At 44.5% G+C, this 17,172-nt stretch overlaps 1 protein-coding gene across 1 annotated transcript in view; it reads left to right on the forward strand.

The window, feature by feature from the left end:
• Window positions 1–651: 651 nt before the first annotated feature.
• The window catches only part of RBM38 (RNA binding motif protein 38), a 31,835-nt gene continuing 15,314 nt past the window's right edge, over window positions 652–17,172 (forward strand). Inside the window, exons 1-3 of the mRNA XM_069072464.1 lie at window positions 652–1,165; window positions 2,376–2,499; window positions 3,288–3,342. Of these exons, the coding sequence (XP_068928565.1) occupies window positions 941–1,165; window positions 2,376–2,499; window positions 3,288–3,342 (404 nt within the window). The 5' untranslated portion in view covers window positions 652–940. The remainder of the gene's footprint in view (window positions 1,166–2,375; window positions 2,500–3,287; window positions 3,343–17,172) is intronic.

Consider the following 17,172-nt stretch of genomic DNA (forward strand, 5'->3'; position numbering starts at 1 on the left):
TCTCTCTCTCTCTCTCTCTCTCTCTCTCTCTCTCTCCCTCTCTCTCTTTCTCTTGTGTCTCTGTATCTTTCATCTGTGTATTTTAGACAAGGCTCTTCATTTTCAGTTGGACTGAGAAGACCCGAATTCCAAGCCTATTTCTGCTACTTGTAATCTGCTAGCTAGCTCTACAGAATGTTCCAAAAATGCACTAAGACTTTTGGGGCATTCTTTTTGCTTCACTTCTCTGTAAAACGAAGGTGTCTGACTGAGAATCTCTGACTCCCCTTACCATGCTAAATTCTATGACTCTAAATTTGGGGAATCTTTTCCTTTGGAAACTCCCACTTCGCCGCAAACTTTTTACTTTTCATTCATCGCTTACAACCGACCCAGAACTGCAAAAACCACTCCTTTACCTCGCGTCCTTGAGGGCTGGGTTCTCTGTACCGGCTTGGGTTGGGTTGGACAGGACAGAGCTGGGCAGGGCAGGACCAGGCAGGGCAGGGCAGGGCAGGACCAGGCAGGGCAGGGCAGGGCTGGGTCAGGGACTACGTTTCCCAGCGGTCGTTGCGCCCAGGGGCGGGCTGGAGGCGGAGCGAGGGCGGGTCCGAGGGCGGGTGCGGGGCGGTGCTGCCTACAAAGAGCCGGGGCTGCCGCCGGGGAGGCTATTCCCCAGCGGCGCGAGGTCTGTGTGCGCGGGTTGCGCCGGTGCCCTGGGCTGCTTCTCTCTTCTCCTTGCTGTGCGTGCCTGGGGCCCCTTGCACCACCTGCTTCTCACCTCCCCGATGCGCTGAACTTGGAGCAAACAGTCGGATTTCCTTGCGTCTTGAACAGGAAGGAGACTCACTTCGGGGGAAACACTTTTTTGAGGGGGAAGGGGGTGGTGGGCGCGCACGCTTCGCCCAAGCGCGGCTTCCCTGGGGCCCCTGGGCTCCGTCTGGCCGCGGCCCCGGCGCGGATGCTCCTCCAACAGGCGCCGTGCTCGCTCAGCGGCGGGCGGCCCCCGGCCGGCACCATGCACACCCTCCAGAAGGATACCACATTCACCAAGATTTTCGTCGGGGGGCTGCCCTACCACACCACCGACTCCTCCTTGAGGAAGTACTTCGAGGGCTTCGGGGACATCGAGGAGGCAGTGGTCATCACCGACCGCCAGACGGGCAAGTCCCGAGGTTATGGCTTTGTAAGTGACCCCGAGCCCTAGCAAGGCACCAAGTCCTCCCTCCCCCCCTCCCCCTTGGAAGCCGAAAACTTAAGGGGTTGGAAGTGATCAAGCTGCCTGTTGTTTCTCACCATCCCTACCTTCCCTGTGGCACGTGCCTTTCCTTTGGGGCTGAACTCTAGAAGGTTTTAAATTAATTAATTAATAATAGCATTTGTGTTCTCTGCCTTTTGCCTGGGCATTGGCATCCTCATCCTAGTACCTGTCATCAGAACTAGGCTCTGATCTCTCCCCTCCCACTTTCTTCTTCCACCCCCCACCCCCCTCCTTCCCCCCCCCCCCCGCCTGCCCCCTATGGTGCCTCTCTCCCGCTGAGTATATACATAGCCCAACCACCAGGCGCACTGAGACCCCTCCCTGTGGCTCCTTATCCGTGGAGCACAGCTCTGGGGCTGAGTGTCTTCCCCGGTTCTCTGCACCTGCAGGTGGCTCACAGCACATTTTCATTTCAGAACAAACTCCAGACTTACAGGAGAAAGTTTTTTTTTTTTTAAGTTTATATGTAGTCTCCTTTCCTTACCCAGATTCTTCAAGAGGCCCCTGGAGGGAGAGGGAAAGTTGTCACCTCTGTTCTCTACCCCAGTGTTCTCTCCTGGACAGCTTGAAAGGGAAAGGACCCCATGTTCAAATTTATCCTTGATTCCTAAGCTTGCCTCCTAAGTGTTCTGTGACACCATGTTTTGCTGGCAAGCCAGACTCTCCCAGTAGGAAAAGTTGGGATACTTCGTGGGATGGAGCAGCGTCTGACCTGAGTCTGGAGCCCTCTCCTCGACTGACTTTGGCTTTTTTCCTTCTCTCTTGTTATTTGTGATGCTTTTGAAAGTTTTGTATCTACCTAAAAAGGTCTTGCCCCACTGGTGCCTTTTGCTAGATAATCAACAAAGGTGCTTTGTTGCCATTGTTGTCCCTCTTTGAGTGAGTTTTTTTTTTTTTTGCACTGTGGGCAATGCTCAGTGGCGGTGAAGAAAGTCAGAGGAACTATCCCAGTGGGCATTGGGTAAAGCTGATGTGGAAAGGAAAAACACCCTAAGCTCCCTTTGGAGTAAGATTCCTCCTTCCTTGCTTACTCATTCCACTTGAGAGTGAGTATTAAGATGGGAAGACTGAATTTGTAGTACAAAGAAGACCCTCTGTGGGTAGGACTCTTGAGAACTCTTGTGTTTCCTTCTAGGTTACAATGGCTGACCGGGCTGCAGCAGAAAGAGCTTGTAAAGACCCCAACCCCATCATAGATGGCAGAAAAGCAAATGTTAATTTGGCGTACCTTGGAGCTAAGCCAAGGAGTATTCACACTGGTGAGAGGAACAACCTTGGTTTGTTTTTTTTCCTCCATCTTTTCTTTGCTCACCTTACTGTATTCAGCATATTTATCGATGGTGGAGTACAAAATGCATGTTCATCGACTCTACCTCATCCTGTCATTGAACAAGCTGTTGTTGATTATCATATGTTCCCCAAAGTCACAGAGACCAGTTATCACTTTGGCATTTGTGCTCAGCTCAGAATTAGAAACTCTAAACGAGGTGAGCCGTATGTCTAGGAAGGGCCCACTGGGACAAAAACAAAACTTGAACCAAAGAGAGAGTGGTGGTTCTTTTAGGGGAGCAGCATGAAAAAAGACTGAACAAGGAGTCCAGAGATCCTGATTCTCCACTTAGGAATCATGGGACTGTAGGTCAGCTCTCTGAGTCTTAGTTTCCTTAACAATTAAAGGGGGGGGGGGATAATTTCCCTGTCTGCTCCTGAGGGTTGTTGGGCAGAATGGGGTATAGAAATGTGAGTGTTTGCTGTTAATGTTCTTCAATGTCACTTCCTCTAGAAAACCAAAAAAGAAAGGAAAGAGAGTTTTTATACCTACCTCTGCAGCTATATAATATGGGCCCCAGCTCTGCCTAGAGGAGGTCTCCGGCTGGAGTGGGACGTTTTCTAGATCCCTCTTTTGAGTTGAGAGATGCATGTTAAAAAATGACTCATGCATATGACAGCTTGAGCTTAAATCTAGGGGGTATGTACACACATGTGCAAGCAACCTATTAATTGCCCTCGGTATTTCCTCTTACACTTACAACATTTTGTTTTTTAGGTTTTACAATCGGTGTTCAGCAATTACACCCTGCTTTTATCCAGAGGTCTTATGGGTAAGTGAATATGACTTTTTTAATGGGGCAGGAAGGTGGGACGAGAGAATAATTCCTGGAGGATAGGAACAAATCCATTAGCTTCCCTTTTGGGGGCTTTTTTTTTAAAAGAAGGTAGCAAGTCATATGTCCTAAGATTTTCCAGCCTAAATAGTACTTTTGCATTCTGGCTTTATTGTGGTTCAAAAGCTATATACTCTTATTTTACTAATAAACTACCTTACCCCTTCTACAAAAGAAATAAGACCACTTTCTCAAGGATTCAGAAACTTGAAACTGTGAGAACTAGGGAGGGGAAACCCAGGCAGAGCCCAAAACCATGAGTATAGACTCCTTCATGGTCAGAAGTGGCATTTGCATGTGTGACCAAAGGCTGGCCACACCCCACCCAGCAAAGGTTCGAATGTGCAAGGAGATGACGGGCTACATATGAAGTCTGATAGCAAATGAAAGTAACATTAGGTCAGAAATTGATTTTGGCCAGATGTTATACAGAGACCGAATCCCCAGTGTAAGGGGGCCTATTGTCTGCCCCCTTTCAATAGCGGATCCCATCCCTGCTCAGCCCTCATTCTGTACATCTAATAGGGTCTGGCAGCTGTTCGGAAAAAAGGACGAGTGTACTTCAAGAGAATAATAGACCCTGTCATACCACTTTCATTCAAGTGCCTAATGATTGATGTAGGTCTCTTTGTACCATTGCAGAAAGAGAATATTGATAGGGGTTTTCTTTTTTGAGGTTTGTTGGTTGGGGGGGGGGGGTGACGTCAAGGCTTACAGAGCAAGATAGGTCCTTTTTTTGTGAGCACTAGGTTACCTTTGCCTAATTGAGTCCGTGTATCATCTCCTTGGAAAAATAGTTGAAATTTCAGTTCCATTGAATCAGGGGTGCTCATGTTGGGTCATATTGGGAAGAGTTCATCCAGTTTAGTTGATACCTGAACTGAGAACTCTTTCACAACCTTCTTGACAGGTAGTCATGCAGCTTCTCCCCTTTTGTAACACAGAGCTTGTTATACCTTCCTTCTAGATCATAGTATAACATGCTGCCCCTGAGCATTTATGCCATTAGTTTTATACCACCCCTGGCATATAACACAGTGATCTAGAAGGGAAATAAGTTAGATGGAGGGGGTTGAGACAATGCTGGATCATGGAAGGGAACTCTAGATCTTCAATCAGGATTTCAGTCCCAGCTCAACTGGTGAGTCACTTAACCTCCAAACTTCAGTTTCCTCATCTGTAAAGTAGGGAGTAATAATTTTCTCCCTGCCTATCTCCCATGGCTATTATGAGGATCAAAAGAGGTAAAGGATGTGGAAGTGGTAGACCAGTGTGAAGGATTGTTGTTATGCATCGGAGGGGAGGTTGAGGCAGCCGCCAAATGCTTTTCATTATATGTAATCCAGGCAGAAAGGCCTTTTCTTGCTCTTGTGTGTTTCTGAGCATGGTAGCCCAGGCTCACAGTGTTCTGTCCTTAGGTACCCAAGGGTCGAGAAAGTAGGTTACAGATTTAACCTTGTGTAATCGTGCAGGTGACTGTTGATATATGTTTTTGTTCCCGTCCTCCGGCACCAGCATTTTGTTACTAATTCATAGGCAGTTGCCATTTGCTGCATATGACAACGTTGCCTCTAAATTATATATTCGTTGCCAAGGGACAATAAGGGGAGGAGTGAATTTGAAGAGGAGGTTTAGCATCAAGTAGGTGGACAGGGAATCAGTTGGCTCTGTATTTGCAAGGATCAGTGAACTCAGGAATTGTGCAGCCTTCTGTTCTGGTGGGTTTTTTCAGTCACTGGAAGTACAGTTAGCTGGAGGGAGGAGAGGGAGAGGGAGAGTGCGTGTGTCTGTCTGTGTGACCCTGAGCTGCTAATAGCTCCATGCCTGGTTTCCTAGGCAAGCGGTCAGGTGTTTGCTCGCTGAGCCCAAAGAGTTCGGCTGTCAGCGCCCTTTTTGTCTTTCCCCAAACAATTGGGGAAAGGAAAGCAGTCTGACTCAGCTTTGCTTTTGTCTGCCTGGAAAAGCCATATGCAGAACGAAAAGGTCTGATAATTTGGTGATCGGTGTGGGGGTGAGGGGTAGCCTGGCATAGGGGCAGTCTGGGCTGCCCTGCTGGGCAAGTGAATCAGCCACTCCCTGCTGCCCATTGCACTGGGTGCCTCTCAGATAAACTTTTCAGAGTTTCTCTCCTGAGTTAAGTAGAACACATTAAAATACATTTCAGAGAATCCTGGAATTTTTTTTTAAAGACCTCAGTGCTATTTCTTTTGTTGTGTGGGTGTGGGTCAATTCATTCCATGAACATTTATTAAGCATCTTTTGTAAATGTATATAGGATACATATATACACATACATATAGGGGATGCATATATAAAAATACATATGTTACGTGAGTATGTATATAAACATTTTAGGGTTCAAAGACAAAAAACAAAACAGCTTCTCCTCTCAATGAACTTACATTCTCGTGGGGAAGGGAATAAGCATGTATGTGTGTGTGTGTGTATATATATATATATATATATATATATATATACACACATATATTTATGGTGCCTACTATATGCCTGGCACTGTGCTAAGTGTTTTTTTACAAATATTATCTCATGTGATCCTCACAACGACCCTGAGAGGTAGATGCTGTTATTTTCCCCATTTTACAGTGTTGGAAACTGAGGCAAACAGGTATTAAGTGACTTGCTCAAGGTCACGGTGCTAGTGAGTATCTGAGACAGGGTTTTAACTCGGGTCTTTCTAACCCCTGGTCCAGTGTTTTATCCACTGAGCCACCAGATCCCTCTAATAAAGGGATATAACTTTAGAGAGTCAGTATGGTATGGTAGAAATGATGGGCTTTGGAGTCAGAGGATCTGGGAATAAATGTAGACAAGGTAACAGAAAATTTGGGGAAAGAGGGTGCAGTAGCAAGCAGGAAAGTCAGAGAAGGCTTCTTGGAAGAGGGTGGCATTTGAGCAGCACTCAAGGAAAATAAGTTTCTGAAAGTTGGCAATGAGAGGACATTCTAGGCACTGGGGACGACTTTTATCAAGCTGTGGAGGCAGGAAATGGTGTATTGAGTTCAGGGACTAGTTAATAGTTCAGTTTACCTGAGAGTCCTCAAAGGGAAAGAATGTAAAATAAGGTTGGAGCCAGGTAAAAGTTTATACTGATGCATAAACATGCTACTCTTGCCCTAAACAGAATGTTAACTCCGTGAAGAGAGGACCTATTTCATTTTTGTTTTTATAACTTCCATACTTCACATAATTGCTTATTGATTGATTGATTCTATAGGTCCTTTTAAAAATTAAATTTTCTTTTTTTTCAATTAACTAGAATTCATTGTTTTGTCCTTTCCCACCCCCCCCCACTGAAAAAGAAAGAAAAGCAAAGCCCTTCTAACAGATATAGCTAGTTAAGCAATACATATTCCCCCCAAAGATATGCCCCCTGTACTCTGAGTCAGTCACCTCTGATAGGAAGGGCTTTAAGCCTGTGTGTAAGCACACGTGAGCCTTCTACTTATTATCTTTCATTCTTATTTCATGACCACCCTTCCTCCTTTTCTGATCATTTATTTCCTGAGTGACATTTCTCCTACCACTTCTTGCTCATAAGTCATTGTATTAATGTTATAGTTAGTTATAATACAAAATATATGTAAGTACATCAGGGACGTACAAGCCTGAGGTCTCAATGGAAAATGTTATTATCTAGGGTAGGAATTTTTAACTGGGAGTTAAGATTTGAGAGGGTCCGTGAACTTGAATGGGGGGAGGGGGATTATATCTTTATTTTCACTGACCTTTAATAGAAATGGAAAATGAGACAACACACATTTATTAAGCACTTACTACTGGTCGGCACTGATTCAGGTACTAGGGATAAAGATACAAGCAAAGAAAAAGACAAGCCTTGCCCTCAAGGAGTTTATAATCTAATGGGGGAAGACTACACACAGAAGGGAGCTGGAAATCGGGTAAGGGGCTGAGGAGAAGTTTTCAAGTATGGAAAGTCAGAATGAAAGTTGACTGCCATAGACCCCTCCTCCAAATGGATGCCCCACTAGGAACTTACCTAGTATATAGGTAAGGCCGCTGGCAGAACTGTAAAGGTTCGAGGGTGAAAAAGCTTCAGGCACTGATGGATGTTCAGGTGAGATTAGGAATGAGACATGTTTCCAGAAAGTCATATAACTGGGAAGGCAATGAAGATTGGCTGCCCTCGGTCTCTTCCTCAAAAAGGAGGCCTTAGGAGGAACTCGACAGTGGGAGAAGGGGTCTGCAGGCATAGCAAAAGAAAATGTACCATTTTGTTCAATTATGATTTAAAAAAAAATCACAAATATTCATGAGTTTTACCATATGCCTACTTCCTCCCTTCTCCAAGGTTAAGAATTTTTCCTCTAATAAGTGTGTCAAGGAAGGTTTACTATAGAAAGTGGTATTTAAGTTGGGTAGGAATTAGTGGAATAAGTGATCTCTTTACAACAGAAAAAAAATCTGTTTTACATGTAAATCACAACCATTTTGATCAGCAGCTGCATGGTACAGTGGAAAATGTGCTGGCTCTGGAGTCCAGGCCCTGGGTTCAAATTTTACCTCTGGCACTGTTTGACCTGCTAATTGCCTTTACCTCCCTGGGTCTCAGTTTCCTCAACTGTAAAATGAAAAAGGTGAAAGTCTATAAGGTCCTTTTCAGTTCTGTGATTCTGTGATCACAAAAGATTCAACCATGAATCCAACCAGAACCAGAAGATTTTGCAAAGGTATTAAGGGTTTTTTTTTTAAAGCTAGAGGGAGCCTTTAGAAATGATCTAATCAAGCTCCCTCATTTTATAGACCAGGAGACTGAATCCCAGAGAAGTTTAATGTCTTGCCCTGAGGCCACACTGATTGTCTGTTAAGCTCTAAGCTGGCTTTTTTATTTTTTTACTTTTTAAAGAGATCTGTAGGATATAACTACCAGTGATATTTAATTGAGGATATTTCTGGGGTGAAAGCCAAGGAGTTGTGAGCATCCCTGAGCAGTGGGGCTGGGTGGTGGGGATGGCTCTAAGGCCACAGAAAGTATAGGATACTGGCCAGCAGATTAAATACTTTGCCATTTCCATGGAATGAAAAAAAAAAAATAAGAGAAGTCCAAGGCTCTGTGAAAGGGGTAATCGCTCAGGCGGAGTGCTGTACTTGACTTGAGCTTGGGCTTGGTCCTTCAAACATCTCCCATGTGCATCAGTAGTCAGTGACAAAGGAAACCTCTGGAAAATACCTTTGTAGGTCTTTTGTCCAAGAAGTGCCAGCCAGCTCAGGAGGGTCTGGGTAGCCCTTCCCAGTTCTGAAGCCAGCAGCAGACGTGGATCCCCCTGGCTTTTGTGTTGAGGGCCCGGTGGGAGTAGTGGGGGGTGGAGAAGCAGGATATGGAGCTGCTTTCAGAATCGAGGGCCTTTCCTTCCTCCTTGCTGCTTCTCCTTAGAAGCTGCTCCCTTGGAGTAGAAAGGAGAAAAATAAAGATAGAAAGAAACCAGCTTTTATCTCTCTTTTGTGGTGACTCTTTCAAACAGTCACATGGGCTGTTTTTACTCTCAGGATACCTTTGACAAGCAGTGTCCTTGTACCCCCTTTCTCCGCCTCTTCTCCTCCTCCCACCCTGGCCCCCCCAGTTTCCTGTTTTACAGCTTATCTGAAGCAAAGGTGGGGGTCCAGGACACAGCCCTTCTCCATCAGGAGCCACCCTTGGGGGCAGCCTCACCCTACACCTGTTGTTTGCCAGGCCCAGTAACAGAAAAGAGGGTTTTTTTTCCTCCTTTTCTTTTGCAGTTATTTTCAGCAGTATTTTCCAAGGGCTTGTTCCCAAGCCTAGGCCCCTCCCATTCCCCTACTGGCCTACACGCTTGCCATTTAGAAATATTTCCTCTTGTGCTGGGTGTGAAAGAACACCCAGGCCTGAAGCTCCAGGAGACTCTCTTTCCAGGCTGGCCCTAGACACGCAAAAGATGGAGTTTTATTTAGATGTTCTGCATGCAGGGTGGTGGAGGGAGCCTTTGCTTTCCATCAGGCACCATTGGGCATTGGCAACAGATGGCAAACCCGTCAGCCATACCGCTTTGTTCCCACCAGACCCCAGAGAGTAAAGCCTTGGCACAGGACACTTGGAGCTCACTTATCACGGCTGAGGCTCTGGGTGATGGGTAGAGAGCACAGTGAGGGGTAAAGGGACCAGAGGCAGAGAGGGTCTGGGGGCAAAATAAGCATTTGGAAATGGGCATTTTAGAGCTAGAAGGAAGTCTTGGGAATTAGGGTGAGGGTTAGTTATAGGTTAAGATATCATGGGGAAGCTATTTCAGGTAATTAGGGAATGGGTCACTAGGAAGATATAGGATGTCTTAGAATTTTGAGCTGGATGAGCCCTTAGAGATCTGTTAGCTGAAGGCCTCTGGTTCCAAGTGTAATCGTTTCTGGGATGTTGTTTTTAACTACAGCATTACCATGAACTGTTGTAGCTCATCCATTTTTTTGGTTGTTGCCTCTGCTGTGATGCCTGGTACCTGGTGGGGTATATGGGTCCTTTACTTAGCAGTATTGTTCTCCGAGGGCAGCTGGCCCCCACCTGACCCCCTCCTGCCCAGTCCCTAGCAGTATCAATGGGTAGAGTTTCCAAGCCTTTTCCCACATAAGACAGACTAGAAATCTGTTGAGATAGATGAAAAGGTCTCTCCTTTCAGCCCCTTACTGGCTTATTCATTTGTCTATCTGTACCCCCCCCCCCAAATATATGACACACGACTGTGTGTGTCTGTCTGTCTGTTTCTGTGTATTCTATCACATTTGTTTAAAATGAAAAAGCATTACTGTGTGCCATACACTGAAGCAGCTAGGTTGTACAATGGACAGAATACCATACCTGTAGTCAGGAAGACCTGAAATAAAATCCAACTTCAGACAATAGCTGTGTGTCCCTGGGCAAGTCACTTAATTTCTGTTTGACTTAGTTTCTTTGATTGTAAATTGGGGATAATAATAGCACCTGCTTCCCAGGGTTGTTGTGAGGCTTGGGTGATACTATTTGTAAGAAGCACTTAGCACAGTGTCTAGCTTTCTAATGGTGACAACTCACAGAGGGGAATGGTGGCCACAAAGAGGTGCTTTAGTCTCAGAAGACACAGAGGTGGTGAGTGGGACCACAGGGGAAAAGAATGGTATCCCATCCAGGAACAAAGTTGATTTGGTCATAATTCCAAAATGGGGGAGTTGGGAGGGGCAGAGAAACAGGGAAGGAATTTCTGTTGTATGAGAAGGCCGCAGAGTTAGGAACAAAGTGAATCTTGTCTGGGACTTTGTCGGAAAGGAGAGGACGCCACCAAGTGAGGAGAGCTGGGGCCTTTGGGACAAAGTGTGGCCCTCTCATCACTTGTCAGAACCTTTCAAAGATACTTGGTCTGTGACTCTTATAGTAAGCTTCCCCAAAACAAAAAGTAGTAACAATCACAACAAATATTTAAAAATAACATATAAGAAATCTGTGAGTTTTATAATAAACCTGTCGGGGAGGGCAGGACTTGGGGTTGTCCCTATTTCATGGAGTATAACATACATCCATATGTACATACACAATACATATCTATTGAGATAGAGATAAGTGAATAGATGGATGGATAGCTATAGATATAAGCAACTAGGTTGTGTAGTGGCTGGAGCACTAGGCCTGAAATCAGGAAGATCTGAGTTCAAATCTAGCTTTGTGACCTTGGGCAAATTACTTAACCTCTGTTTGCCTCAGTTTCCTCAGCTGTAAAATGGAGACAATAAGAGCACCTATCTCCCTGGGTTGTTAGGAGTCTCAGATGAGATAGTATTTGCACAGTGTTTAGCATAGTGCCTAACACACAGAAAGCACTATAAATGTTTATTCTGTTCCCCTTTTTAATAACCAGTAAGTATTTATAGGTGGGAAACAGGATGACGTAGTAGGAAAAGTACTGGATTTGGAATCAAAGGACCTGGGTTCAAGTCCTGACTGAGACACAGTGGTTGTACTGTTGTTATTATTGAGTGGGTATTATTTATTTGTTCTTGTTTAATGTAGGAGGTGGGGTGGGGTCTTCAGAAAAAACATCATAATAGCTTACATTTCTATTTTTCAAAGGTTGACATAGCATTTTTCCTCATTGCATTTTTGAGGGATAGTGTAAATCCAGGAGGGGTACCCTTTTTTTACAGACAAGGCATTTGAATCTTAGAGATGTTAAAGGGCCTTTGGCCAGAGTCATGAGGTTCATAATTATTGCAGCTGAGATTCAAACTTAAGTCTTGTGATTTTAGGTCCAGGATTCTTTCTATGTTACCAAATTTCTTCTCTAAATCTTAACCATTAGGTACTTAAATTCAGTGGGAGAGGCAAGATAGGCTGCTCTTTCTTGGGAGTGTTGTTAGGCACATTTGTCTTTGAGGACTTACTACATGAACTCTGACATTCTTCTCAACCCTAAGGTTCTGTGACTCATGACACAATATCAAACAGTACAAAACAGGGTATGTCAAGTCAACAGGCATTTATCAAGTGTGGTCTATGTGCCAGGCACTGTGTTAAGCCTGTAAAGCACTTTGCAAACATCAAAGGGCTATAAAAATGCTTGTTGGGAGTTACTAAATCCCTTACCATGTCCATCTATCAGAGCAGTGGGATTTCAGAGGGGGTTACTGAGAAATGGAAGAACAGAGAGGTTAAAATATCTTGACCTAAGGTCCCACAGTAGATTCCTAAATCCCTTCTATGGGATAGCTGTCTTCAAGTATTTAAAAGGCCATCATGTCTCCCCAGCTCCACCCCCCCACCCTTCCTCCTCCCTGTCTTCCCTTCACCAGGCTCAACATTCCTGCCTCCTTCAACATCAACTCATACGACATGATCTTGGGATCTTTTTTACCATCCTCTTCCAGGATGTTCTCCCATCCATTCATTGTCTTTCCTAAAAGGGATTTCAGTACTCCCAGTGGGGTCTGACCAGTCCACATTATAGTAGAACCTTCACCTCCCTAGTCCTGGCCCTTATCCCCTTCTAAATGCTGCCCAGTGTTGCATTAGCATTACTGCTGCCATATCCCCCTGTTGACCCATGTAGAGCTTTGCTGGCCACACCACTCCAAGTTAGTTTATTTTAGGTGAACCACTTTGCCACATACACACATACACATCCTGTCTGTGAGCTTGATTTTTGAACCCAAGTATGACTTTACATTTGTCTCTGTTAAATTTCATCTTAGAGTCACCTTATTAAGACCTTCTTGACTCCTGGCATCCAGAGTGTTTGGTGATACTGTTTTAAGTTAATGTTCTCTATAGTTCTGATAAATATATATGTGTATGTATATATATATATGTATAAAAGCATGTCGTTTTTGGCTTTGTCTAAGTTATGAATAAAAATGTTAAAAGACACAGATTTCTGGGGCACAACACCGAAAACTTCCTTCAAAATTGAATTTTTGTTTGGACTGTTTTCAGTGGTATCAGGAACCTCCCAGTACGGAGATTCTCTTTAATGATATTTTTGGTTGTCATTCAGTTGCTTTAATTATGTCTGATTCTTTGTGACCCCATTGAGGGTTTTCTTGGCAAAGATACTGGAGTGGTTTGTTATTTACTTTTCTAGCTCATTTTACAGATGAGGAAACTGAGGCAGACAGGGTTAAGTGACTTGCCCAGAGTCACACAGCTAGTGAGTATCTGAGGCCAGATTTGAGCTCAGGAAGATGAGTCTTCCTGACTGCAGTCCTGGTGATCTATCCATTGCACCACCTAGCTGCCTTTTAACAATGCTAATAGGCACCTATTCTGTAGTTTTTAGTTGCCTACAGAACTGAGAGGTTAAATAATTCATCCAGGGTCACATAGCCAGAATGTGTTAGAAGTAGGACCCGAACCCAAGTCTTTCTGCCTCTGAGGCCAGCTGTCTGTCTACTACACCCCACTGGCTTTCTTTCCAAGGTTTTATTACATCATTAATGACTGCTTTGAGGGGGTTCCTCTCACAAGGCCAGTTTGGAATTATATAACTACTGTAATCTAACTCACATCTCACTATTTTCTACAACAATAGCTTTGTCAGATGTTTTACTGAAATCTAGGAAAACCCTGATGGAATTTTCCCCAGATGGACCAGTCAAGTAACTTGTCAGAAATGGAAATTACCTTTTCTTGATCAAGTCATGTTGACTCTTTGTGATCACTGCCTTCATATGTAGGCATGGGAGAGTGGGTGGGGAATGGGGTAGAATTGGCTTGGGAAGCTCTAGGCATCCTTGGGGGGGGGGGGAAGAAGGGGATGGGGTTCCTATGCTTGTATTTATAGAGACCATACCTATTATTGGCATTCAGAGAAGGTGCAATGAGGAAATTGAGGTGCAGAGAGGTTGTAACCTCCTCAGGGTTAACAGCAAATTCTGTAAGTACTTTCTGTACCAAGTACTAGGGACACAAAGAAAAGTGAAAGCCATCCCTTTCCTCAAAGAGCTGACATTCTAATGAGTGGGACAACTTATAGGCCATGCAGCCCTGACTTGGCCCTTGGGTTCCTTGGACCAGACCCAAGACTTTAGTTTCTGTTGCTTCTTGGTCTTTGGAAGACCTTACCTCGGCTTGCGCAGATGGCCATCCAGCAGCTCAGGTCCCCAGGGGCTTTAGAAAAGTGAAATGAGTTCATCCGTCTGTGTTTGTGTGTTTAAGACTGTTTTGCATTTTAAGAGATGAGTATTATTCTTGCTCTGACCAAGCTATTTTTTGCTCAGTGTTGCGCATCTTGGTCATTGTGATACTGTTGTGGACTCTTCCTCTGGGGTCCTAGCCAAAGTCTCAGGGGTCTGTCTGGCTTAATAGCAGCAATGATCCAGAACCTTTGTTTAGAACCTTAAGGTTTATAATCCCAGTTAAGGTCTATTACCCCATTTATTTCTCCTTTCAACAGGGTGGATATTATCTTCATTTGGCGAGAGGGAACTGAGACTCAGAGTTTGTGACTTGCCTGAGGTCATGCAATTAGTTGGGGTTTTTAACCACTGAGGCATTGCTCTTATGACACCACTTTGATCCCAGTCATTTTATCGGACTTTTTCTTAGCCAAAAGATCAGGTTTCTAAATCTGTCTTTGGTATGAATTAGTGGGAGGGAAGAGGAAATACGGACGAGGAAGAAGTACACAGATGGTGGGTTTATTTATTGTTTTATTATTTTTTTTGTGGTGGGGGGGGGTAGGAAGGTAGACCCAAGAGGCTTTTCTCTGCATTTTGTTTGAATTGAGTAAGGTATCTAGTTGTCATGAAAGGAAAGTGACATTCCTTTGCCCTCTGTCAGTGGCCTTGGTGAGTTGACTTCCCAAGAAGGCTGTGGCCCTACACATTCAGGAAGGAGTGAGGATTTGAACCTCCAACATCTTTTCCGTTGTATTGTACTCGGGTTTCCAGGGTGATGGCCTGTGTAGCTCTTGTTGCCTGGAGGAGAACAAGGGAGGAGGGCAGGGTTAGCTCTGTTTGTGTTTGGGCTGTGTGGCTCACAGGATCACACCCCTTCTCCTGGCATTGTTCAGGTCAGACTGTTAGCCAGATAACACCATAGCCTCCCGTAGTTCCATGTGGCTTCCTATATTTTCTTAGCAGTAAATGATCCTCGTGACCAGAAGAATGCAGAATATTCCCCCAGTGCTTTCCCAAGGTTCAACAAAAGACAGTCAAGTACATAGGGCTTACTTTTTTCTACTTGTCTGAGTTTGAGTAGCTTTTGTGGATTATTGATGCTAGGCCTTCTCCCTGTTAATTTACAGCACCATCTGCCCACTTAAACATCTGTCCTCTACCCATCTGTGTTGGTTTCTCCCCTAAGGGGGATGACTTCCTTCTAATAAGTGGTGTTGTAGAGCAATCTGCACACTCTGTTTGGACCCAGATCAACACATTCCTTAAGCCTGCCCTTAACTTGGCAAAGGAGAAATAAAAAGTTTTCTCTAGGGAGTGACCAAGAACACAGAGAAATCTCCTAATTGGCAAATAAGTTCTCAACCAAAACTTCCTGGCAGGTTACATACTAGGTCACAGCAGTGATGGGATAGACATTGTATTTGTAGGTAACTTTCAGTTTGGGAAGAGAGGGGCCTCATTAGAAAACTAATTTTGCTGAATTATTGGATTTATTTTTGAGTTGTCATTGCCCCTTCCTTGGGGCCTGAAGCAGTGACTTTGGGAGAATGATTTGCTTGGGTTTGTCAGTTCTTTTTTAGGCCATAAAGAATCAGTAGACAGCTATGGTGTCCTAGGGTAGGGGTCAGATCACCTGGGTCCCCACCCTGGCCCTGTGGTTTTGTGCCAGTGGCCTCATGTCAGTCAATTTAGTTTCTTCATCATAAAGAGGTGTTGGATTAAATGACCTCTAAAGGCCTTTCCAGCACTAAATTCTGGGATCCTGTAAGTCTCTTAGTCCATCCAATAGCCATGGCCTGAGTCCTGAATGACTGATCTATCAGGGATCCAAAGGGAATGTGTGGGGCTTCCTTAAACCACTTTGTAAGATCTAAATGTCAGTTGTCCTAGATTATCACTGCCAAAGGGTACCCTAGAAACATGGCAACATGAAGGAGCACAGCTTTTGGAATCAAGACCTGGCTGGGTTCAAATCTCATCTCTTGTAGTAGGGCCTTGGTGTTTAGTCATTTCCTCATTGGGCCTTAGGGTCTTCATTTTTAAAATGAAGGAATTGGGTTAGATATAATCTCCTTTTTACAAATCATGTGGTCAAGTTCAGCGTACCCCTGCCCTTTTGCTGTATAGAAGGGAAAATGGTGGGGTTTTCTTTGGCCCTTCCCTCCCCCAACCACACTTTCCAGGACATCTGCTAGCTTCTAGCACTAGAACATTCTAGTGATGGTCTGTTTGTTGAAGGGTTTAACTGAAGCTTGACTCAGAGAGTGATTTTCTCCATTGGTTCAGAATTGGGGCTTCTCATCCACTCAGTTGCCTGTGCCTAAAGAAGAGATAAGTCATGTTCTGTAACCCAGGCTGATGGGTAGGGAATGTCGAGCTGAATCATTATGCATTATTCAGGCACCATAGAAGCCTGTCATCATATCCGGACCATTACGTAGCAACCTCGATGTCACTGGAGGTGGAATGTGCCAAACCACCAACATGTTCCTTTAGCTTGAGCAGGGAGAATGTGAAGTATTTGGAATCATACTTATTTACTTAAAGCAGTCTCTTTTGAGCAGCACCACTCTGGAAGCCAAGTTCCTCTGACGGGCGTCCTGGGTGTGCATGCCTTTGCCAATGAACATAAAGGACTTTGTTTCTCTGTCTCCCGAATGGAGGTCACTGCCAGGGGGTGGCATTTGTCTGCTGGATGTTGTGCCATTTCCAAGAGGCTTTTGCATCTGAGTACTTGAAATATAGGAAAATAGACATTTCTGGGCTCAGCATCTCTAGAGTAGGCGGGATACAGAGCAACCAAACCTCATCTCATGCTCCCCATTTCCCAAATGCCATTCATTCTCATGACTTGGGGAGGGCTTTTACTAATTTATTAAAAGGGTGTCCAAATATACAGAAGTTTCAAACCCAAGTAGTTAGGGTTTTTGTTTTTCTTTGAACCTGTTGGATTCATGTGATAGGAATTTCCCTTTCTTCTTTCAAATAAATGGCATTTTTTTCTCCATTGCGTGATTGTGTTCTTGTTCTGTCTCTCTTGACTCTTTTTCTTTCCTTTTCCTCTACCTTTTCTCCTCTTCTTCCTCCTCCCCCTTCTCTCTCTCTCTCTCTCTCTCTCTCTCTCTCTCTCTCTCTCTCTCT

The sequence above is a fragment of the Petaurus breviceps genome, unplaced genomic scaffold, assembly GCF_028583685.1.
Source record: "Petaurus breviceps papuanus isolate PSGF00001 unplaced genomic scaffold, PetGlider_PUasm1.0 90847, whole genome shotgun sequence".
In the NCBI taxonomy this organism is placed as follows: Eukaryota; Metazoa; Chordata; class Mammalia; order Diprotodontia; family Petauridae; genus Petaurus; species Petaurus breviceps.